Source organism: Aulonocara stuartgranti, assembly GCF_965226115.1.
Source record: "Aulonocara stuartgranti genome assembly, chromosome: 15".
NCBI lineage: Eukaryota > Metazoa > Chordata > Actinopteri > Cichliformes > Cichlidae > Aulonocara > Aulonocara stuartgranti.
This window is the reverse complement of record NC_138951.1, coordinates 23,764,266-23,787,528: the sequence shown is the minus strand read 5'-3', so window position 1 is coordinate 23,787,528 and position 23,263 is coordinate 23,764,266. Positions and strand designations below refer to the sequence as shown.

General features: G+C 41.4%; 2 protein-coding genes and 2 long non-coding RNA genes across 4 annotated transcripts; all 4 read left to right on the top strand.

Moving 5' to 3' along the window:
• The first annotated feature begins 534 nt into the window (after positions 1 to 534).
• Positions 535 to 1,612, top strand: LOC309689478. Its single transcript, XR_014271388.1, has 3 exons — positions 535 to 823; positions 898 to 1,175; positions 1,350 to 1,612. It is a non-coding gene; the product is annotated as an uncharacterized lncRNA (long non-coding RNA).
• A 242-nt stretch (positions 1,613 to 1,854) lies between these two features.
• LOC309689263 (multifunctional protein CAD-like) lies at positions 1,855 to 5,006 on the top strand. Its single transcript, XM_082505552.1, has 5 exons — positions 1,855 to 1,972; positions 2,059 to 2,214; positions 2,306 to 2,407; positions 2,933 to 3,027; positions 3,271 to 5,006. The coding sequence occupies exons 1-5, from the start codon at positions 1,967 to 1,969 to the stop codon at positions 3,368 to 3,370; spliced, it is 459 nt and encodes a 152-aa protein (XP_082361678.1). The 5' UTR covers positions 1,855 to 1,966; the 3' UTR covers positions 3,371 to 5,006.
• Positions 5,007 to 8,414: 3,408 nt separating this feature from the next.
• LOC309689099 lies at positions 8,415 to 9,096 on the top strand. The gene is made up of 3 exons (XR_014271254.1): positions 8,415 to 8,571; positions 8,641 to 8,669; positions 8,893 to 9,096. It is a non-coding gene; the product is annotated as an uncharacterized lncRNA (long non-coding RNA).
• A 1,675-nt stretch (positions 9,097 to 10,771) lies between these two features.
• On the top strand, positions 10,772 to 13,858 carry LOC309689637 (uncharacterized protein). Its single transcript, XM_082506213.1, has 5 exons — positions 10,772 to 11,538; positions 12,306 to 12,410; positions 13,280 to 13,306; positions 13,398 to 13,564; positions 13,789 to 13,858. The coding sequence occupies exons 1-5, from the start codon at positions 11,496 to 11,498 to the stop codon at positions 13,795 to 13,797; spliced, it is 351 nt and encodes a 116-aa protein (XP_082362339.1). The 5' UTR covers positions 10,772 to 11,495; the 3' UTR covers positions 13,798 to 13,858.
• The last annotated feature ends 9,405 nt before the right edge of the window (positions 13,859 to 23,263 follow it).

The window sequence follows — 23,263 nt, the reverse complement described above, 5'->3', positions numbered from 1 at the left end:
TGATCCCAGCAGTGTGAAGCATGTTCATCGTACCTTGTTGAAGGCTGTGGTAACGGCAGCTACACCATCAGAAGGGCCTGCTCCAAGCAGTACCTCACATGGCCCAGAAATATCCTCCCCAGAACCAGGACATGACTCATCACGTGACAGTGACCTGTTATTCCTGAGCATAGGAGCTCCTCAAGTAAATGTTTCACCATCTTACAGCCCAGCGGCAGTGATTCCAAGTAGCCCTGAGTTGTTGCTTCCACCAGAAGACCGAACTTCCGATGTTCCAGCCACTTGTACAGTTACTCCGAGTGTAGCACCAGTTCCATCTAGCTCTCTTCCTGCTCCCTCTACGAGTTCTGATACAAGAAATGTGGTGGTGCGAAAAACAACCCGGTCCACAGCTGGCCAGCATTCAAACATCCATCATCTCCCAAGACCAACAGGGGAGGTGGCACAAGGGGCTGCTAACTCTATTTCTGAGCCTAGGGTACATGCTGTCTCTGCATTTTTTAGGCCTTGGGACTAATCTGGGTGGCTTTGTAATTCATCGTCGGGGCGACGATGCAAGAAGGAGGGGTAGAATGTGGCAGGATGAATGTTATCCCTCGGTCCAACCCACTTTCAGCCTGGCCCATTAGGGGGCGCTGGTATAAATAGTGGCCATTTGAGTGTCTCTGCATTGCTTGCCTGTGATCTCCTTTTTGGTCACCTGACTTCCTCGGTGTGGTAGAGATCGTTTGTGGGTTACTCTAAAGTCTCCATCGCGGCTGGTCGTAGCTATAGAAGCCTCCTCTGAGCTATTCTGCTTACATTCTATGACCCGGCTTACTTGGTACGTAATCAACTTTTGTTACGCTCTCTGCCTTCTATTGTTCTTTTATAGTAATTATTTATTATGTTTCGCAGGAAGTGTGGACCTTAGTTTTGCGCCAAGCTACGCGAACTGAAGTGCTGCTGTTTTGCCTTGCTGTGCTTTTACCGTCTGTTCCCGTTGTGAGAATTCTTTCCCTGCTGCTGTCAGCTTTTACAGTGGACGTCGGCGTGGACAACGGCCATATGCATGCCGGTTATCGGAGTCAGCTGGCGTGCATATTGATTGACTGTTAACTTATCGTCGTGTGGACGGCAAGTTGGAGCAGTACGGCGATTCCGTTTGCTCCAGATTTTAGAGTTTTATTCAGATTGTATGTGGTTTTATTGCTTTTTGATTTGTAGTTTGGATTCTCTGTTACACCACTGGTGGGAGGCCCTTTTTTTAGCTGTGGATCACCAGTGTGGTCCTGCAGTTGGGTTATCCCCCGGTGCTACACATTAGTTTGTTGTAATATATTAAAATTTTCTTTGTTTCTTTTATTCAGATGCGGAGTGCCGACGTGGAGGAGACTAGGGTGCCTTGGTGGTGGGATCCCTTGAGTGTACACACCTGCCTTGTCTAGTTTATTAGTGTGAGTGTGTGATAGTGTGTTGCACTTGTGTTTTGGTGTGTTTTCTTTCTTTAGTTGTGTGTGGCATCCCTGCCCCTCCACTGGTAAGCCTCAGCTCTGAATACCTTTTTAAGCATATTTGTATTTGAATATTTATGATTGTGCTTTTATATGGTGTTTTAAATAATTATTAATAAATTGTCAATTTGTTTATTATTGAACCTCGTCTCTGGATTGAGTATAGCGAACCTAAGTGCCTTTTTGGTGATTTGGTGTCATTTCCAGTATTCTCTGGGTGAAATTCCCAGGGTGGCGTTGTCGTTCTTTAAAACTGAAGAGTATTTACTTTATATCCCAACCTCGTCTCGCCACACTTGTTTAGTTTGAAGATGAGTTTTTAATATCTTACGCACGTGACTCCTTCTCCTCAGAGCGCGTCCCGTCAGTGGCGTAAGCCGCTGATCAATGCTGGCGACGGTGTCGGGGAGCATCCCACTCAGGCCCTGTTGGACGTCTTCACCATCAGAGAGGAGCTGGGAACGGTCAACGGCATGACGGTGAGCGACATGATTCCTTTTTAATTTAATCTTCAGCCAGAATAAAACTTTACATGAAAACATGTTAAAACTGTGGCGTCTGTCAGATAACGATGGTTGGAGATCTGAAACATGGCCGAACGGTTCATTCCCTCGCCAAACTGCTGACCCAGTACCGCATCACTCTGCGTTACGTGGCTCCCAAAAACCTCCACATGCCAGCAGAGATCGTCAGCTACGTGGCCTCAAAGGGCATCAAACAGGTGAGGACTAAACATGGTTACACAGCAAAGAGGAGTTTTCACAAATATGTACTAAAAACTGCTAATTTTTAAAAAACATGTTTGTTTGCAGGAGGAGTTTGACAGCATCGAGGAGGCTCTGCCTGACACCGACGTCCTCTACATGACGAGGATCCAGAAGGAGAGGTTTGCATCTGAGGAGGAGTACAAAGCCGTAAGTTTCATTTCACCGACGGGTTTTATTTTGTGACACAGATACTTGCATATACTCACAGCGCATCTGTAGTTAGGCCTGGTGCTTCCTGCCTCATGCTGGCCCGGTAATCGTTTTTGATATCGTTCAGTTGGTCTCATGGTGACATTTTCCCTAATCCACTATTCTGGACTGCAAACTCCACTGACTCCATCTGGTGAAGCTGGGGTTTGTCTGCATTTGGAGTTCATCTTTAGTGGAAAGCAGCTGATTTGTTCAGTTATTCGTCACAAAGTTCTTTCCAAATGAAATATTTCTAGAGGCAAAACTATTAAATAGAATTGTCTTAAGAAAACAAGAAGATATGCGAGAAAGAAGGCGTTCCCTCACCCCTCTACAGATGTAAGCGTGTGGGGAAATATGGAAGTGGAACCCTTTAGCTAAGCATTCATAGGTGCAGACAGAACCAGTCAGCTCAGGTCTCATGTGACTGGATGATCCCGGAGTATTTTTGATCTTTAACTGTGACTCTGTTGTTTCTCTCAGTGTTTTGGTCAGTTCGTCCTCACTCCTCACATCATGACTGGAGCCAAACAGAAGATGGTGGTGATGCACCCGCTGCCCAGAGTCAATGAAATCAGGTGAGACGCGCTCAGTCAAATGTCTGACAACAATATCAGTTCCAGCTGTGTTGTTTAAATGTTGCTTGAGCCCTTAAATGGGCTGCAGAAATGTAACGTTTTGTGTACAATGTCTAATTTCAGTACGATTTCTTTTAACTAACTTAAATTTGAACTGAATTTTATTTTAACCCACCTTACATTATTTGCTATTGTGTTGATTAAGTGGACTAATGATCTGTTTCTTTGTTATTTCTCTCTCAGCGTGGAGGTGGACACAGACCCGAGGGCGGCATATTTCCGTCAGGCAGAGAATGGCATGTACATCCGAATGGCCCTGCTGGCCACCGTACTGGGCCGATAACTCAGTGTGTGTCACAGGCTGGGTCTCTGACCCAGCGCTCTGAGTTCATTTTGTATTTGTCTCATTTTAGATATGTGATTAGTTTGTGTCATTCCTATTTAGCTTTAGTTAAGGAAAGGCAGTTATTAATTATTGTTTCCTTGGTTTCTATGTTTGAGTTCTTGTATCGTTCATCACGTGTTAGGTCTGTTAAGCTTGTGTTGTCATGTCTAGTTTCAGTGTTTCCTGTTTTATTTTGAAGGAGTCGTGTGTTCTTTGTTCATTGTATTTAGTTTCACTTCCCCCGTCCTGTCATTAGGTTCATGTCAGTCAGCTGTTCCTCCATGTGTTCCCACTTCCCCTAATCACCTCCTGTGTATTTAAGTCCTGTGTTTTCAGTGTGTCATTGTCAGATCGTCTGCTTTGTTTGCAAGCCAAGAAGTTGCGTCAAGTCTCCTCGCGGCAAGTCCATGTTCCTGTTGTAGGTTTTTAAGTTAATTTAGCTCACCCAGTTTAGTTTATTGTTAGCCTTGCATTTTGCCTTTTGTTTCCGTCTGCATTTGGGTCCACCCTTCACTCTACACACAATCAGCCCTGCTGATTGTGACAGTGTGCTGCTTCTTTGTCCTACAAACTGTCAGAGAAACAAAAATGTATCTTTTCTGAAATCTATACATTTCTCATTTCCTGCCCCCGAGGGGTGCAAGTAGGTTTAAATACTAGATTTAATACTGAGTTAAAGTTTATAACATGCTGCTGTAACACAGAACTTTTTTTTTTCTCCAGTCACACAAATGTTTACTTGTTTTCTTTCCTGCTGTATTTCAAGGTTCCTTTATTTTTACATGTCTTAAAACCATTAACATAATTAACATATAGAACCAGAATCTGTCTTGTTTGAAATGGTTAAGAGATGATCAGTGTTTGTGCATCGATGAGCCAAATCGAGGGGCAAAGGGAAGAAATAGGAAGTGGGTGCTGCTATCGATGTCTCTTTTACATATATATATATAATTTGCAGCTGCTGCATCTGATTAATGATGTTTAAAGGGACCAATGAGGATGTCAAAGAAGATAAATCCTGAATGCATTTTTACGTTTAGACCAATTTACTGGACCAGCTTCATCAGATGTTTGTTTGGGTTGGCACAGTCCTCTGAAAACCAGCAATGGTGGTTTACGCCTCGAGGTTTTTCAAAAGAAAATTTCTAACAAAATACAGAGAAAATATTTTTACTACACCAAACAATCCGATTGATCTTTTGTTTTAAAATGAGCAAAAGCAAAACTAAGTGTCTAATATATTTCTAGGTTACCGGAAAACCTTCATCATTCCAGCTCTACATGAGTATAATGGTACGATACGGCTTACTGCACATGTTTGTCACATGATTTCAGTCTGTTTCAGAGTCGTGACATCCTTGGTTGTATGAAATGGTTGATTCCCTTTCTTCAAATGTGTTGCATTAACTGCAAGTGGAAACGCACAAATATCCTCAGAGCACAGTCTTTGATGGTTTTGGGGTAATCTCTGTAACTATCAGTAATTTCTTACACTGTTGACATAAACTTTTTTTTAAAATCAAAATACAAACGGATGTTTGTAAAGTGTCAAACGACTTCTGTGTCATGTGGAGAAATAAATAATGAAAAAGGATGTTTCTCTTTGTGGTTGATTTCATTTACAGTTTTTTCTGATTGCTTAAGCACATTTATTGTAACTATTGGCTAACTTTGCAAAACTCACAAATAAGAAAACCTGTCACCCAATAATCAAAACATTGTAGTTCTCTTGCAAAAGCAAACACAGCCAGATTAACTCTTCACACCTTCGTAAAAATGGTGTTTCCGTATCAAACAGTACACACAAGCCATCATCTACTAAGCACACAATGCGCCAACTGCACACTGATGGTATGAATACAAAACACATCTGGCTTTTGCTTTCTCTGTGCACAAGGTAAGCTATGTCAGTTTGAGCTCATACTTCTGTCATAGAGCCATAAGCATAGAGGGATCCAAACTTCAAGTACTGGTGTTTATTCAAACACATCAAAACAAACACAAGTGTTTATTTCCAAGTATAGGATTATTTGCAATCGCTATAATGACTATATGGGTTACTTGGTCTGCAGTGAACATGCTTCCTCTGCCCCCAGCATCTGGTCATCTAGCAATTCTGTAAAGTAACAATTTCAGTATTTTTACATCAATGGTATTGGTGTGTTTCTCATTGGCATATGGCAGTGCTACAAATCTTTGTGCAAAGTGACTGTACTCACCGATTCTCATTTCAAGATGTCCTTATGGTACTTGCTACAGTGTAGCGGCTCGTGTTAGGCTGGACCCGTTGGCCAGCTACCCTCAGGGTCATTCCATAGTTGATTACATGGTCCACTATTGTAGCTCTGATGTAATCAGCAATTCTATTTCTTACTCTTCCTACCCTTCCTCTCCCCCCCTCATCTTCCTCTCCCCCCTCCTCGTCTTCCTCTTGCTCCTCCTTGTCCTTGTCGTCCTCTTCATCCTACTTCTTCACCTCCACGTCCTCTTCCTCGGCCTCCTCTACTTCTCACTCTTTCTGCTCCCTCCATTGTACTCCGCACACACAGCTTACCTGTATTATAGTGCTTAGGCTGATTGCAAAGTGAACTAATTATCTAAGAAAGTTTTGACATGTGAAAGTGTGCCAGACAGTTGGCAAAATAGTGTTAATGATAGCCATACATGTGTATACTTTGCTAGGAGTGTGTTGGAAATTTGGTAATTGAGTGTTGTGCAGTGAATTGTGCCTACAGTTTTGCAAAGTGTGTGTTACAAAATTGCAAACTGAGTGCAAAGCAGTTTTTGTGCTTTTAGTTTTGCAAACTCAGTGAGTGGTTTTGCTATAAGTCTGAATAGTTTTAGAGATTGTGCTACAGGAATCACAGTTAGGGTTTAAGCATTCAGAAAAAACTGTAAACTGAATGATAAGAGATGCAAATCAAAAATTTTATAGTGACAACATTATGAAAGGCAGTAACTGTGAACGAAACATTTATTTAGATGAAACACTTATTTTGTGTAGTGAAAATGATATTTTGTCATTATGTGTATTGTACTAACACAATTGAAAATATGCTGAAATGTTTGAAAAAGGTGCACTTTTGATGATCTGTTGTGATATAAGTACTAAGAGTTTTGAAAATGTACCAGTTGCTTGTGAAAACTGCGCCAAACCAATTAAAAAAACTGTATTCGTGGTTTTGGTGTAGCGTAGCGTAGGAAACTTCAGGATCTGCCTACGCAGTGAAGACGAGAAGATACATGGACAACAATGATGAGATGATGATGATGATGATGATGATGATTATTATTATTGTTGTTGTAGCTTATAATAGAAGGTGATCACATGTGGGGTATGAAATGCTTTTTGTTTCAGTCTTTGTGACAGTGGAACTGAATCAGCCTGTTAGAGAAAATGGCCAGATGTGGATGCCCAGATACTTGTACCTCCTCCACCACATCAACATACTCCATATATTTATTATCTTCCGCTTATCTTTACCAGGGTCACAGAGGAGCTGGAGCCTATCCCAGCTATCATAGGGCGAGAGGAGGGGTACAACCCAGAGAGGTCGCCAGTCTTTCGCAGGGGAAACAGAGACAAACAGAGACAAACAGACAATACAGTTTTTGCCCGTTGCTTGAACACTATAAACCCATGCTTAGACTAAAGTAACACAACGTGAAGCTGTTGTTACCATACCTCAAACACATGTACCCCTACCTTAAACAAAAGCGCTGCTTTGCACCCCAGTACCAATTATGCAACACACCTACTCCCTCATGCAACACACATGGTCCTGCATGCTACACTCTATTTCATACATAAGACACTTCGCTCACAAAATGAAATCTCAGGGTGCCATTCGGAAAACACATGTATCCAAAATACAAAACACATCGGGTAATTGCAACCACTGAAATACACACCTGAAGGCACCTACTTGCAAAACCGAACACCAATTAGCCAACTACAAAAAGCCCTCAGCGTAGCCATTCCAAGAACTTTGCAAGCATGGATGGAGGGAGAGCAAGAGGATATTTACCCCGGTGCCTAGCGGGAGAGGACATTGCTTGCGATGTTGATGAGGTCCTGTGGCCAGACCCCAACAGACGGCGGGATCCATGAGCCCACTTATGCACAATTGTCATGGTTTTTTGTGTTTACAGTATAGTGTTTTTTCTATTGCAGTACTATTGTGTTGTTGTTGTTTTATTTGCTGTACCTGTATTCATGGTACTGCAATGTACAGTATTGAGTAGGTCTATTTGCGTTTATGGTTGTTTGGAAATGTGTCTCCTGTAAATGTGCCTTCTGAATAAACAATGGGAATCAAGGACTGCAGTGTTTTATGTACAGCAGACTAGTGTGTTCCCCCTGATCTGTGAGTGTTTGCATATGGTGCAGGTATGTGTCATTTTGTCAACAGAGTTACATTTTGACAAAGGAATGTTAGGTTTTGACAGCAGAGTTTAGGTTTTGGGAGTAGAGTTCCAATTTGGCACAGATGTGAATGGTATATTTCCCAGTGTTGTGTCATGTGTACTTGTGTGTACAGTTTTGGCACAGCGAGCGGGGTTTTGCAAAATGTGTTCAAGCAGTGGGCAAAAACTGTAATATAAGTAAAATCACATCAAACATTTACTTAAATATTTCAAGTGTGAAAGTAGAATATTGTTTCTCATGTTTACATCAGATGAGAAACATGAAAAACTTTTGTGCTTTTACTTTTTCATTTATTCAGGTGACACAAAAACAACAAAGAATCCAGCCAGAAAAACTGAAATAAGCACAAAATCAGAAACAACCCCAACAATGAAGAGTCCTTCAAAAGCAGGACTGAAGATTAAGCTGGTTGCATAAATATCTGTTTATTTTAAATTTATTTGAGCTTTTGAAATGATATGCAAATGAAAACTCACTTTAACTTTGTATATAAATACTTTTAAATACAAATCATATCACAGAAATTTGCACATTTATTAATAAAATGCTGTTACATTTTTAAAAGAAAGGAATTTACACGGAACAGAAAACTGCAACCAAATAATTTTAATAATCACATTTTTTGTGTTTGACAGATTTTTTGTTTCTTTGAGGTTCATTGTTGTCTCTGTGGGATTAGCAGCGCTTTTAATAACTGCTGCAACAGTCAATATAAGGACAAGACATAAAGGTACATTTAAGATTAAATGATTTTGAATTTTAAAACAAAACTGAAATTGACTTTCTTCTCTCATTTTAGGGAACAAAACTCAGATGGATGAAACCACAGTAAGTACAAATCTCAATAATCCTAAGGTTGTTATTCTGATCTTGTTATTTGATATTGTCATTGACCCATAACTGTGGATGATGATGTAGAAGTGTCTTTGGATAATGGGATTAAATAAACATGAACCAGCTGTCCCTCTCTGAGGGAGTGTTAACAAAAACAAAACTGCCTTCACAGAGACAGTTTTCATCCAGATATAACTGGACTGTGTCTGTTTTCCAGGGACTGAGTTTAAACCCTGCAGAGACTCAGTCTGCTCCTCAAACCAGCTGGGACTCGGTGTGATCACACACTTCACCCAGAGTTTAGACTACTTGTCAAAGTGTGCTCTGTAAATACAAATGTGTGTGACTCACTGTGAGAGCAGACGAGAGATAAGAAAGTTGGACAATGCAAAAATGTGTTTTAGTGCAACTGCAATTTTGTATTTACAGCTCACTTGTTTCAAAATTCCATTTTTTGAATAAATTGTTTGGATGATTGATGTTTGTTTTTTTTAAATAGCCTCATATTTAAATTTGTTTATTGATCTGAAACTTTCACATGTGAAAAACATACAAAAAAAGGAAATAAGGAAGAAGCCAAAGACTTTTTCACTCCACTGTAAATCAAGTAGTTGTAATCTTGAAGGAAGATTTCATGAATGCTGTTTCAGGGTGAAGAGAGTGTCCGTCATTATCACGAGTTTGAAGCTGGAAATCAAATGGATTATGTTGAAAGTTGTCAGTTTGTCGGCCCCGAAGGAAAAGACTATTTGTGGAGTAAGATGGATAAAGATGGAAATGTGCTAAACAGTGAAAAGAGTGTGTTGGGAAGATGGAACGAGTACTCTGAGGACCTGATGAATGTAAAAAATGAGAGAAAGAGGAGGATGAATGGTCAGTTAAAAGTGTCCAATGTTGGGGAAGTCCTGACGTGAAGGGAGCTTAGGAGCAGTTACAGCAAAGGCAGCATTAATCTGTTTATCAAACATTAGATTAGAGTAAAAAAAAAAAACACTCCTAGGTTCCTTGCAAAGGTTTTTATTATTATTATTATGAATTCCTAAAGGGCCAAAGTCACAGCGGTCACAGGGACCAAACACAATCACCTCTGTTTTCTGTTCATTTAGGTTAAGGAAGTTAAAAGCCATCCATGCCATCCTCAACATCCTCCAAACAATCTAGCAAACCCTTCAGACGACTCACAGATTCACGTTTCAGTGGCAGGTAAATCTGTGAGTTGTCTGCATAGCAATGGAATGAGATCCCATGTTTTTCAAAAAATTGAACCCATGGGGAGCATATAAATAGAAAAGAGAACTGGACCAAGATTGGACTCCTTGAGGACCCCACAAGAAAGTGAGGCTTCTGAGGACGATGTTTCCCCCAATCTAACAGAAAAACTTTGGTTGGACAGGTAAGATTTAAACCACTCCAAAGCAGTCCCTTTGATTCTGACACAGTGCTCAAGCCGAGCGATAAGAATCCCATCAAATGCAGCACTGAGGTCTAACAGTATTAAAATGGCAAAATCTCCCAAGTCAGAAAAGTTAAAAGGTCATTAAAAACTTTTACAAGAGCAGTTTCAGTGTTGTGGTGCGTTTTTAAAACCAGACTGAAATACTTCACTAATGCCATTTTTATCTAGAAAGGTCTGGAGCTGAAGAAGGACAACTTTCTTTAGGAATGTCTGGACTGACAACCAAACATATCAAGCTTCTGTGTTTGAGCCAGAGACTGCACTTGTGGGTGAACAATACAAACATTTTATATTTCTTATATCAGTAATGTAACTTGCAACAAAACGTTCTGGGAAGCTTAAACTTAGTTTCAGAATAATTAAATCTGAGACTTTGTTTTATTGAAAAGGTTAATAAAGTTTGAAATTGTATCAAAAATAAAACAAATTATTAAATAACACCGGCTACAATATTGGTAACATATGTGTGTTGTTCAACAGAACTTTTTCCCAGGCTTTTGTTTATATGCTCAGTCGAAAACCACTTTAACATAATTTTCAGCATAATTACTATTTTTTGTGACTATTCAGTACTTGAGTATAATTTATTGAATTATTTAGTAATAAATATGAAGTAAAAATTTTTGATCACAAATGGGATTTTTCCAAAACTAAGCTTGCTTAATAGTTCTGAACTGTTACTGTAAAGTTTATAATAAAGTCATAATAACCTGATATTTAGAATCTCCATATATCATTTCCTTTATGCTTATATGTTGTCAAACAATGGCAGTAAGAAACATAGTGTTAAAATAGCTCTATATAGCATTATCTAATCTTGAGAAGAGGTCAAAGGTCAGTTATGGGGTCTTGCTATATGCTATGAGACAAACATAGCACAGTTTTAAGTATCATAGTTTCTAGGCTCTAAGGCTTTGTCAGTTTAATAGTGAGCTTTACAAGATTGATTTTCGTGCTAAAAGCTGGCACAGAACTAAGTTCGCTTATGACCACTAGAGCTGGAAACAACCTCAAGCAATCCTAAGGCTAATCAGCACGGCTAGCATTGTTAAATGTTGTCATTGCTAACATATAGCTGTTTAACAGCATAGTGAGTAGCGAGAACGCTAAGTTATTGTTAGCTTTTAAAAGAAAAATGTTGGCAACCGTAACCATGGCCTGCGGAGGGTATATAAATGCTGCACAAGGTTCCATTCGTCCCTTTACACTTGCTATTGGACTTGTTTTGACCTGCTCCAACCTCAGCCTGTGGAAAGTTAAGTTTTCGGAAAATATTTACTGAAAGCGGATTTGACTTGCTCGCCACAACAAGTACTTCATCTTTGGATTGTTTGTACTTGTTTTTCATACAGCAAAGCCTGAAGATGGCTCGTCGTGGACTCGACAGCCCCCTGGACTTCGCTGCAGGTACTTTTAACATTTCTTCAGTTATTTTAAGAGCTACTAAATGACTGTAATAATTTAATAAGTTCCAGTGTGAATATCAAGTTTTAATGTTATCAAAATATGCTTATTCCAAGATTTTTCCCCGTAAATTGTTTGTATGCTTTAAATTTTCCGGGAGAGGTGTAGAAATTATTAACGACTGGTGTATGAATTTGAAAAAAAAGGTGTTACTTTGATTTGAAGGCTTCAAATTTGACACTTTTTTAATGATTTGGTTAAAAATAGCTTAACGGACTAAAATTTGTAAAATGCCCCAAAATCAGTCTCTGTGGTAACAGCATCTTCAGCATGTCATGACGTCAGAACACACAGGTGTAAACACACCAGATCCCGGTCCCTTCCTAACATCCTGTTCTTCTTGGATCAAAGGCTTTATTGAAATAAACTATAACTTTTCCCCTGCTACAAAACATGATAATAAAAAATAACAAAAATAAATGAATATAAAAAAGAATATGAAAACAGTAATCATAGTACAGTAGTAATAATGGTATCCTTATGTTATGCCACTACTATATCTTATTATATAGCAGTTAATGATGTGAACTTAGTTGACTTAGCTGTTTTTTGCTTGCATGAACAAGTAGAAGTGTCATTCAGTCTGACATAAATGTAGCCTAAAATGCTTTTCTCTCATCGTCTGCTCAAACTAACAGATGTAGCTCTGTTCCTTTAGCACTTGATGTTTATTACATTCTTAATGTTATTTTAAACTTGTTTCCTCACAGGTCGTCTCGACTACGTGGTTGAGCGTCCTGCAGAAGAAGGCCTTCCAGAGGTCATCAGGATCCTGGATGACTCTGATACCGAGCGTGTCAGTGAAGGTGAGTATGGTGAGTATATCCCTCTCCCATCCTCACCCTCTTCTCCTGAAGCACAGGATCCTGATGACAGTGAAGAGGAAGGTGAGTACCCTCCCTACATACCTGAGGACGTCGAAGAGGTGAGTGAAGACACTGACAATTCCTCTGACTGGAACAACTCAGAAGAGTGGGCCGATTGGCCTAGTGACGACTCGGGGTATGACACCATGGATGAGAGAGCTGATTCCCCTCTCATCCAGGAGCTCCCTCCAGAGCCGTTTTGGCACGATTGGCAACATCCTATTGCTCCAGGTGCTGCCCCGTTCGCCATGCCGCCTTTCGGCCAGGCCAACGCCCCACTCTTCCCGGTTGGTGATCCTTTAGCTTCTCCTGCTTCCTCTGCTCCTCCCTCAGCTGCTTCCTCTCCTGCTCCCTTAGCTGCTTCCTCCCCTGCTCCCTCAGCTCCTTCCTCTCCTGCTCCTTCTTCCGCTACTCTCTCAGCTTCTCCTTCAACCTCAGCTCTCACCTCCTCAGCAAAGAGAAGCGGAGACGACACCTGCACTGATGAGGTAAGTGCAAAGAGGTGCAAGGTAAGTGATGACACGTTTTATGGCCCTTCAACATCCTCGGGTTCTGTTGGTGTCAGACGCTTCTGGGAAAGGCCTTTTAACCTTTCACTTGATGACAGCGACTCTGACTAGATTATGTTAGAACTTGTTTTTAAGCTTTAAATGTTTAAGTTGGCCTTTGCAGTGTTTGTAAATGACTAACATTTTTTTCTCAAGCTCTAGCTCACCATGCAGGACAAAGGTAAGTCCGTACTTAATGTCAACACAAATAAGTAGAAAAGGTTTAAAATGATGTCGTGAACTGACTGTAGTCTCTTGTTTTTACATAAGGTATAGCCTGTGGCTCAGGGATCAGAGGTAAGGTAAAAACACATAACAGAAGAAAAGTAAAGTGAACAACTCTGTGATCTGTGAATTCATGCTTTTCTCTTTGTCTTTTTGTCTTCAGGTGCTTTACACTTGTCCTCTCCCAGCATTCAGCACTTCAGACACTCAACGCCCAGGACGGAGCTAACACAGAGAGATACTCCACCCAGAAGACAGCCTTACCCCAACCCGATGAGAAGGATGGATGACCAAATGACAAACTGGAGAGTGGTGCTGTGTTCCAGCTATGTAAGTTATCACCTCACATTGGCTACAAACTGTCTTGAAGACTAAATCCTTCCAATAGCTGGTGTAAATCATCGTCCTACAGTACTGTAGGTTTAAGTTTAGTTATAGTTATTGTGTGTATATGTTGAGTTTAAAATTGCATTTTAACAACATGCTGCAGCTACCAACAATGGAAATGCTGTTTTGTGTTAAAATGACGTCTTTCTCGTGTTATTGCTTTGCAGGGCAGCTGAGAGTGGACAGAGCTGCACAGAGGACCAAAGATCCACTCTCAGCACTTCATACCTGACTGGCCACAGCACCACCCCTCTTCACCCAGGGTGAGGAGGGCCCTGACCCCACCTGCACAGAGGGAGTTGTGAACATGCACTTCTGTGTCGGTGGGTTTAGGAGCCTCCTCACACTCACACGGATGAAGACTGTCACTGGAAGATGTCTCCATTGCATCAGCAGGACGTAAGCATTTGTATAATATTACAGTTTGTGATGTTTTATACATGTTTTTATTGCTTCACTTCAAACTAGGAGATATAAAATAAACCAGTTTTCATAATATTTTCTGTGTATTTAGTTGTTTTCTTAATAAGTTATTTGGAACATCATTGCAACCTGTCAGCTTTTTATTGGGGATTTATAAAGTTGCTGGTGGCTCAAGTGTGTACAGTGGGGTGTTGTTTTTGTCACATGGTAAAAGTGACCTCATAGGGAGCAAAAAGAACAACTGAACAATTTGGGGATTCACAGACTTTGGTAATCATTAAAAGATGAAGAAAAATAGTTTTATGTGATCAGTTTTAAGTAGTGAGCAGCAATTTAATCAAATGCTGGGATGAAATGGGACAAAAGGGTCATGTGACAGCCACATTAGTTCCCTTCCCTCGTTTAACAATGTGTAAGCAGACTGCTTTAACCTGCAATTTACTGCATGTTATTAGGCTGCATGGTACAACCACAGTCTGCTAACCACCTGTGGTGAGCGAAGGTTTTGAGGCATTGTTCGAACTACTGATGAAGCTTTATCAATGCTTGTTAAGTTTCCCAACCACATTTCATCCCGATGGTCCAAGGCTTACATCTTTATGCTCACAAACGTGCTTCTGTAATTAACCAGTAACAAATGTATTACTTTAAGTTACAGTGTGAGGGGCACTGATGAACATAAATTAGATTTAACTTGATTATGTGTTTAGGTCAAGAGACACAGACCTTCATCTGTAAGAGGCTTTTCTTAAATGTCTGATCACGATGTTTGTGTTTGTCTGCAGCATCACTGCAGCAGAGAGGGTATAACACAAGGCCACAGTCACGTGGTATTCTGTCCTGCTATTAAGTGAATAAAATACTGAAACTCTGGCAGTAGACTGGAGCGAGGCAAAGAGTATGTAAAGGGACAATAAGAGGAAATGATGGGAGAAAAAAAAAACCAAAAAAAAAAACATACATGTCTGAGAAACAAAGGAAGAAGAAAAATTTAAAAAAAATGGTGGAAAAAAGGATTAGAGCCTAAATTCTAAAGCTGCAGCTTTGCATGCTGGCAGCTCCAAGATCTCACTGACATGTAATCATAGACTGAATAAACATAGGCCAGTGTGATGTCATTGATTTGTAGACTTTAATTTGTAACAAAGGGCAACCTCTGGGTACACACGACACAACACTGGGAAATATACCATTCACATCTGTGCCAAATTGAAACTCTCAAAACCTAAACTCTGCTGTCAAAACCTAACATTCCTTTGTCAAAATGTAACTGTTGACAAAATGACACATACTTGCATCATATGCAAACACTTACAGATCAGGGGGAGCACACTAGTCTACTTTATATAAAACACTGCAGTCTTTCATTGTTTATTCAGAAGGCATATTTTCAGGAGACACATTTTCAAACAACCAAAACAACAAATAGGCCTACTCAGTATTGTACATTGCAGTACCATGAGAATGGGTGAATGACTGAATGTAGTGTAAAGCACTTTGGGGTCTTTAGGGACTGAGTAAAGCGCTATACAAATGCAGGCCATTTACCATGAATTCAGAGAAAGCAAAAAAACCCAAAAAACACCATAATACAGTAATAGAAAAAACACCATACTGTAAACACAAAAAATCATGACAATTGTGCATACGTGGGCTCATGGATCCCGCCGTCTGTTGGCGTCTGGCCACAGGACCTCATCGACATCGCAAGCAATGTCTTCTCTCGCTAGGCACCGGGGAAAATATCCTCTTGCATGTCGAAACCATCCATGGATTGCTGTCACCTGAATGTCGCCGCAGGCCTGTTCCATTGCCTGCAGAAGAGGCATGCGGGCATGTGGTTGGCGGCCATATACACGCCATCTCCAAGCCGAAAAAAAATTCCTGTATAGGGTTTAAAAATGGTGAGTAAGGGGCAAGTATACCACTTCAAGTTGGTTGTGGTTGGAGAACCAGGCCTGGACCAGAGCAGCCTGATGGAAACAAACCTGGGCTGATCTGGTCTGTTCTGTACAACTATGTTATGGAGAGCATCTAGAAATGTGAGTATATGTTGGCTGTTGTATGGACCTAGTTTTGCATGATGATGCAGAAGCCCTCGAAGGCTTATGGCGGCACACAATGTGACATTTCCCCTGCGCTGCCCTGGGACGTGCACAATTGCCTTTGACCAATGACATTACGACCCCGTCGTCTTGTTTTGCACAGGTCGAATCCAGCTTCATCAATGAAAATGAATTCATGAGGCTGTGCAACTCCATCCATGGCCAAGAGAACATATTACTGTACTACAGTGCTACACATACAGAACCCCATCACACAGGTACCTGTGTAGCTCTCAGAATGGATCCATGTGGTACTGATATGGTACATATTCAGCTGCTACTGGATTTCACCAATACTGTATTGTACATGTAAAGGACAGTTACACTTACCCGTACATATTCAGCTCAAAGTCCTTTGACCCTGTCACTGTTCCTCTCAAATGGGACTCTGTAGAGCTGCTTCATGGTGATGCTGTGTTTACCCAAGATGCGTCTGATGGTGGTGATGCTCACATGGTTTATGCTGTTGAACACTTGCCTGTCTGCAAGTATTTGCTTTCGTAGCTGGTGGAGACGGATGGCATTGTCTGCCCTCACTAGGTCCACAACGGCAAGTTCCTGCTGTTGTGTGAACAGGCGTTGGCGTCCTCCCCCAGAAGGTCTTCGAGTCAGTCTAGAGAAATACAACCACATATTGTCATCGCTTTGCTTATTTTTCTTACAGTACTTTACTGTATGTACTGTGTCATCCACTGTACTTCAATATAAGTAATCATGCTATGTTTCACAGAAACTACCACTTTGGCTGCAAAAGGAGCCTTAGCACCCTGCAATACCCTGTACACTTGATATGGTAATGGTATATACTGTAGAACAGTGCTATAAAAACCATCTGAGTGGAGTAGAAGGTAGAGAGGTGAAGACAGACCTGTTTTCTAGTTGGAATGTTCTTATTACAGATGCCACTGTGAAGCGGCTTAGATGTGGGTGGACTCTCTGCCCAGCTTCCCTCATAGTCAGGCCATGGTTGATGACATGGTCCACCAAAGTTGCTCTTATATCATCAGAAATATGGGTCCGTGCATGGCCTCTTCGACTTCGACATCGACCTGCTCCTGCTGCTGCTGCTGCTGCTGCTGCTGCTGCTCCTCCTCCTCCTCCTCCTCCTCTTGCTCTCCCTCCATCCATGCTTGCAAAGTTCTTGAATTGGCTAAACTGAGGGCTTTTTGTAGTTGGCTAATTGGTGTTCAGTTTTACAAGTAAGTGCCTTCAGGTGTGTATTTGAGTGGTTGCAATTACCCGATGTGTTTTGTATTTTGGGTACATGTGTTTTCCAAATGGCACCCTGAAATTTCATTTTGTGAACAAAGTGTCTTATGTATGAAATAGAGTGTAGCATGCAGGACCATGTGTGTTGCATAAAGGAGTAAGTGTGTTGCATAATTGCAACTAGGGTGCAAAGCAGCGCTTTTGTTTAAGGTAGGGGTACATGTGTTTGAGGTATGGTAACAAAAGCTTCAAGTTGTGTTACTTTAGTCTAAGCATGGGTTTGTAGTGTTCAAGCAACGGGCAAAAACTGTAATATCTCAAAAAGTATGAAAGGTATGACCACCAAAAGATACAGCTGGCATTAGCACAGGGAGCAGAACAGATTCAAGTTTAAATGGTGGAAATCGGCTGAAAACGGAGGGAGTAGTTAACCAGCAAAGGTCGGAGCAACTAGAATAAGGTAGAATAAAGTTTAAAGAGAAACAGGATCTCAATAGTGTGAATTCACACAATAAACAGAGGAGACAGTTTTCTGGTTGTATGAATCTCAAACATACTGGTTCCAGTCTGAGTACATATACTGGGTAAGTGACCTGGAAACTTACTGGAAGGTGACTCTAACGCATGATAGGTGGAGCAACATGTGAAACCACAGCCCCTAAATGTTTGTTTACACTGTCTTCTTGAAATATCTACTTGTGTGATTGTGTCTTAAAAATGTTCTGTGTCTTTAAAACGGAGAAACCTCTGCTTTTATATGAACTTTTCAGACGACTAAAAAGGACGATAACTAAAAGGTGTTTCTCGTAGTTCTGTCAGTCTGTGATAAATATCTTATAAAAATCATTGATGTGTCACAGCTGTGGCTGTCAAAAATGATCTTAAATAAATACAATGAACTTTGCAAATTCTTCTTTAAGCTGACTGTCCAGAGATAAGCTATCAAACCTGTGATCGATCAATATGCCAGATCTACAAGTTTTTTAACTGAAGGAAAAAAGTGTGTGACTGAGGAAAGTTAGTTTTGCAAAACACCCCAAAAACACATTTTCAAGAAAATGATAAAAGGAATCTTGAGTCTATGTAAACCTGTTTAGAGCAGATGGTTTACTTTATTTTTACAAACATATAAACTTCATAGAAAAAGTAAGGAAACTTATATTTGGACAATCAGTTCTTTGCTGTCGCACTTCTTGGCAAAAAATCTTATGCTACTGGAAAGTGTTGGGTCTGCGCTTCCACAGGCCCCGCTGCTTTAGAGACTTATTCCCGTTAATGAAACAAGACGAACAGCTCAACCGGTTTTTCACATGCTAGCAAGGGAAGGATCTCAGAGCAGCCCCTCTGCCCTCGGTGTCAGACCACTACGAAGAACCATCACGCCACAGCAGCCTTTTATTTCTGTGACACACAGTTTACACAAACACCCATTATAAAAAAAAACCTGTGGTTATAAAAGATAAGGCACTTTCATGTATACTTTCAGTTATCTCCTAAAAGCAGGAAAAGTTGATTTCAATCAATAAGAGACCCTCTGACTGAACTGTGCTTTATTTTAGGTCCCCTTCAGATATGCGATAACATGCTAAATGAAATATAACTCTCCAAATGATGCTATAATTGACTCTTGCACACAGGATGTAGGGAAGAAAAGTATTTAAACTTCAGTTTCACGTGGTTATTGCTTCAAGAACGTAAAATATGATTTTGTGAGTTTGAAAACACATAACATTGTGTGCTAAAATCCTTCAATTCAGAGCCTGGAGACATGCTTACAGCTGAGTTTTACTAAAGACATTGCCCATATTAGGAAAGAGACATGTGTTTGGCTTCACTGATTATGTAATTTTCTGGCCCTCTTTCAATGTGACAAATCAAATACAGTCCACTCCAGAGCTGCAGACATTTCACAACTCAGAAACCACAACCGAAAAAAAATCTGCTTGATTTATTTATGCACTTTGTAAAAGACATGATCCACTTTGTCTGACTTTCATTATCTGTATCATTATTATATTATATGTAAACAAGGAAAGCTTTCCCCTCATAGACATAGAAGTACTCCTGATAATTTTATCACAGCTGTGGTAATGTAAGCCACAGCTGGCCAAACAACATGCTAACATGTGAAAAGGAGAATCCACGTCTTCATACACTGAACAAAAATATAAACGCAACACTTTTGTTTTTGCTCCTATTCCCCATGGGATGGACGTAGAGACCTAAAATTCATTCCAGATACACAATATAACCATCCCTCCCAAACAGTGGTCACAAATCAGTCCAAATGTGTGGTAGTGGGCACATCTGCTATATTGAGATAATCCATCCCACCTCACAGGTGTGCCACATCAGGATGCTGATCTGACATCATGAGTAGTGCACAGGTGTACCTCAGACTGCCCACAACAAAAGGCCACCCTGGAATGTGCAGTTTTGTCTCACAGCAAAATGCCACAGATGCCACAAGCAATGAGGGAGCGTGCAATTGGCATGCTGACAGCAGGAATGTCAACCAGATCTGTCGCCCGTGCATTGAATGTTCATTTCTCAACCATAAGCCGTCTCCACAGGCGTTTCAGAGAATATGGCAGCACATCCAACCGGCCTCACAACCGCAGACCTCGTGTAACCACACCAGCCCAGGACCTCCACATCCAGCAGGTTCACCTCCAAGATCGTCTGAGACCAGCCACCCAGACAGCTGCTGGAACAATTGGTTTGCACAACCAAACAATTTCTGCACAAACTGTCAGAAACCGTCTCAGGGACGCTCAACTGCATGCCCGTCGTCCTCATCGGGGTCTTGACCTGACTCCAGCTCGTCGCCGTAGCAGACTTGTGTGGGCAAATGCTCACATTCGATGGCGTCTGGCACGTTGGAGAGGTGTGCGCTTCACGGATGAATCATGGTTCACATTGTTCAGGGCAGATGGCAGCTGAGAATGTCCCAGTTCTTGCGTGGCCAGCATACTCACCGGACATGTCACCCATTGAGCATGTTCGGGATGTGCTTGACCGGCGTATACGACAGCGTGTACCAGTTCCCACGAATATCCAACAACCTCGCACAGCCATTGAAGTGGAGTGGACCAACATTCCACAGGCCACAATTGACAATCTGATAGACTCCATGCGACGATGTGTTGCACTGCATGAGGCAAATGGTGGTCACACCAGATACTGACCGGTTCTGGGTCCCCAGACCCCCAATAGCGCAAAAAACTGCACATTCCAGGGTGGCCTTTTGTTGTGGGCAGTCTGAGGTACACCTGTGCACTACTCATGATGTCAGATCAGCATCCTGATGTGGCACACCTGCGAGGTGGGGTGGATTATCTCAATATAGCAGATGTGCCCACTACCACACATTTGGACTGATTTGTGACCACTGTTTGGGAGGGATGGTTATATTGTGTATCTGGAATGAATTTTAGGTCTCTACGTCCATCCCATGGGGAATAGGAGCAGTAACAAAGGTGTTGCGTTTATATTTTTGTTGAGTGTATATAAATTAAAGTTGAAAATAAAATAACTGTACAACAAAATACACAATACACAATATAGAACTATATAAGAATGTATGAAGAAATCTAAATATAAATAAATATATACACAATAACAGCAGCTGTACAAGTATTAACCGGAAATGAAGAATATAGTGACCAGTGTTGTGCAAAACCAAAGTCCAGAAAGTCCAGTGTGTGTGTAAGAACCACATGTGTGGGTCAGTACTGTGTGGTGGTGTGATTGAGAAACCGTATCGCCTGCGGGAAGAAGCTCCTCCTCAGTCTCTCTGTGTTGGTCTTCAGGGAGCAGAATCACTTTCCTGACCTCAACAGAGAGAACAGTCCGTTGCTGGGATGGCTGAGGTCCTTCACCATCTTCCTGGCCTTGGTCCAGCACCGCCTGCTGTAGATTGAGTGCAGGTCAGGGAGCTCGGAGCGGATGGTGCGCTCAGCTGACCGCACAACCCTCTGTAGAGCTCGTCTGTCCTGCATGGTGCTGTTCCCGAACCAGGTTAAGATGTTTCCCGCCAGGATGCTCTCTATGGTGCACGAGTAAAAGTTCCTGAGCACCTTGGAGGGCAGTTGGAAGTCTCTCAAGCGTCTGAGGTGGTAGAGACGCTGTCGGGCCTTTTTCACCACGGTGTTGATGTGACAGGACCATGACAGGTCCTGCGTGATGTGAACTCCGAGGTATTTGAAGCTGTCCACTCTCTCCACTGGGCACTCGTTGATGACGGGGGTCTGGTAGTTCCTCTCCTGCTTAGTGCTGAAGTCCACTATCAGCTCCTTTGTCTTACTGACGTTTAGAAGGAGGTTGTTCCTCTGGCACCAGTTCTCCAGATTCCTAATCTCCTTCAGGTAGGCCGTCTCGTTGTTATCAGAGATCAGGCCCACCACGACGGTGTCGTCAGCAAACTTGATGATGGTGGTGGAGCTGGTAGTGGCCACACAGTCATATGTGTACAGCAGGGGGCTCAGAACACACCCCTGGGGGGCTCCAGTGCTGAGAGTGGTGGAGGCTGAGACATGTCCGCCCATCCTTACTGCCTGTGGTCTGCCAGTTAGGAAGTTGGAGATCCACTGACACATAGATGAGCTGAGTCCCAGATGCTCCAGCTTGGTGGTGAGTGTGGAGGGAATTATGGTATTAAATGCAGAGCTGTAGTCTATGAAGAGCATTTTAACATAATTCCCCCTTCTAGTGTCCAAGTGAGTGAGTGATGTGTGGAGGAGATGAGAGATGGCATCGTCTGTGGAACGATTTGGACGGTAAGCGAACTGTAGTGGGTCCAGTGTGTCTGGTAGTGAAGAAATGATGAAGTCTCTGACCAGGCGTTCAAAGCACTTCATCACTACTGAGGTGAGGGCTACAGGGCGATAGTCATTGAGAGAAGCAGGGTGGGGTTTCTTCGGGACAGGAACAATGATGGACTCTTTGAAGCATGTGGGGATCACCGACTGAGATAAAGAGATGTTGAATATCTCAGTGAATATCTAATTTGTGCTTTGGACTGTCACCAGATTTCTTCTAGAAGTTTCTTGCCAGTCAGCAACTATCTTGGCAACACCACTTGAGTTTGTGTGTTGCATGCTAACATCCTTATCATATGTGTAATAATACTAAAGCGTCATCTTATGCACACACAAAAAACAAATATGGCTCCTTCGTGCAGGGTTTTCTGGTATGTTCATTTATGCTTCCCAATTTAAAAAAAAAGGAAAAAAAAAAGAAAAAGCAAAGTTCTTGCTTCTCAGCCACTGCGGCCACATCCTCACCGTTTTTTAGGCAGTTATATAAACATACTGGGAGTGAGTCATAAGTTTAAATACAATAGTTGAAGGAACAAAAACTTAATGTTTAAAAATACCAGTCAAATCTGATTAAAGTAAATAAATAATAAGTATACAATGTAGTTTTAAGACTTCTCAATGTTTCGTAACATTAATGTTCTATGAACTCGTGAGTCCAGAAATCTGAATGTCATGAAAAGTATTTATTATTCGTGTATTATTATTTTACAATACAAGGTTGTTTTTTTCCTGATACTTCATGCAAACCACATTTCTCCAGGCCTGTCCTAATCAGCTTACTCAGTATCACTAGATCCAATGCTGCTCCTCCAGCAGAGCACACAAAAGTAGGAGAGACCAGAGATGCCATGGCTTAGTTAGGAGACTGTTTGCTTCAAGGCCACTAGAGGGTGCTGCCATAAAACTACAATAAATGAATTGACCTTTTGACCTGCTCACACTCTTTTATGCAAAACCCTGTTGATGTTACACACACACACACACACACACACAAGAGATTCTAGGTCTCACCAACCGTGGGCAAAAAGATGACAGTCAATAAAATTCTAAAATTTTATTTATAAACACAATGAATAGTAGTTAGA

What these genes read in the sequence shown, in the direction of transcription:
- LOC309689637 (XM_082506213.1), top strand. Translation starts at nt 11,496, where the DNA reads ATGGCTCGTCGTGGACTCGACAGCCCCCTGGACTTCGCTGCAG. An exon ending in TGTCAGTGAAGGTGAGTATG is followed by an intron (nt 12,411 to 13,279) that starts GTGAGTATATCC and finishes TTTTTACATAAG; the next exon opens with GTATAGCCTGTGGCTCAGGG. An exon ending in CTGTGGCTCAGGGATCAGAG is followed by an intron (nt 13,307 to 13,397) that starts GTAAGGTAAAAA and finishes TTTTGTCTTCAG; the next exon opens with GTGCTTTACACTTGTCCTCT.
- LOC309689263 (XM_082505552.1), top strand. An exon ending in CCTCAAAGGGCATCAAACAG is followed by an intron (nt 2,215 to 2,305) that starts GTGAGGACTAAA and finishes GTTTGTTTGCAG; the next exon opens with GAGGAGTTTGACAGCATCGA. An exon ending in CTGAGGAGGAGTACAAAGCC is followed by an intron (nt 2,408 to 2,932) that starts GTAAGTTTCATT and finishes TGTTTCTCTCAG; the next exon opens with TGTTTTGGTCAGTTCGTCCT.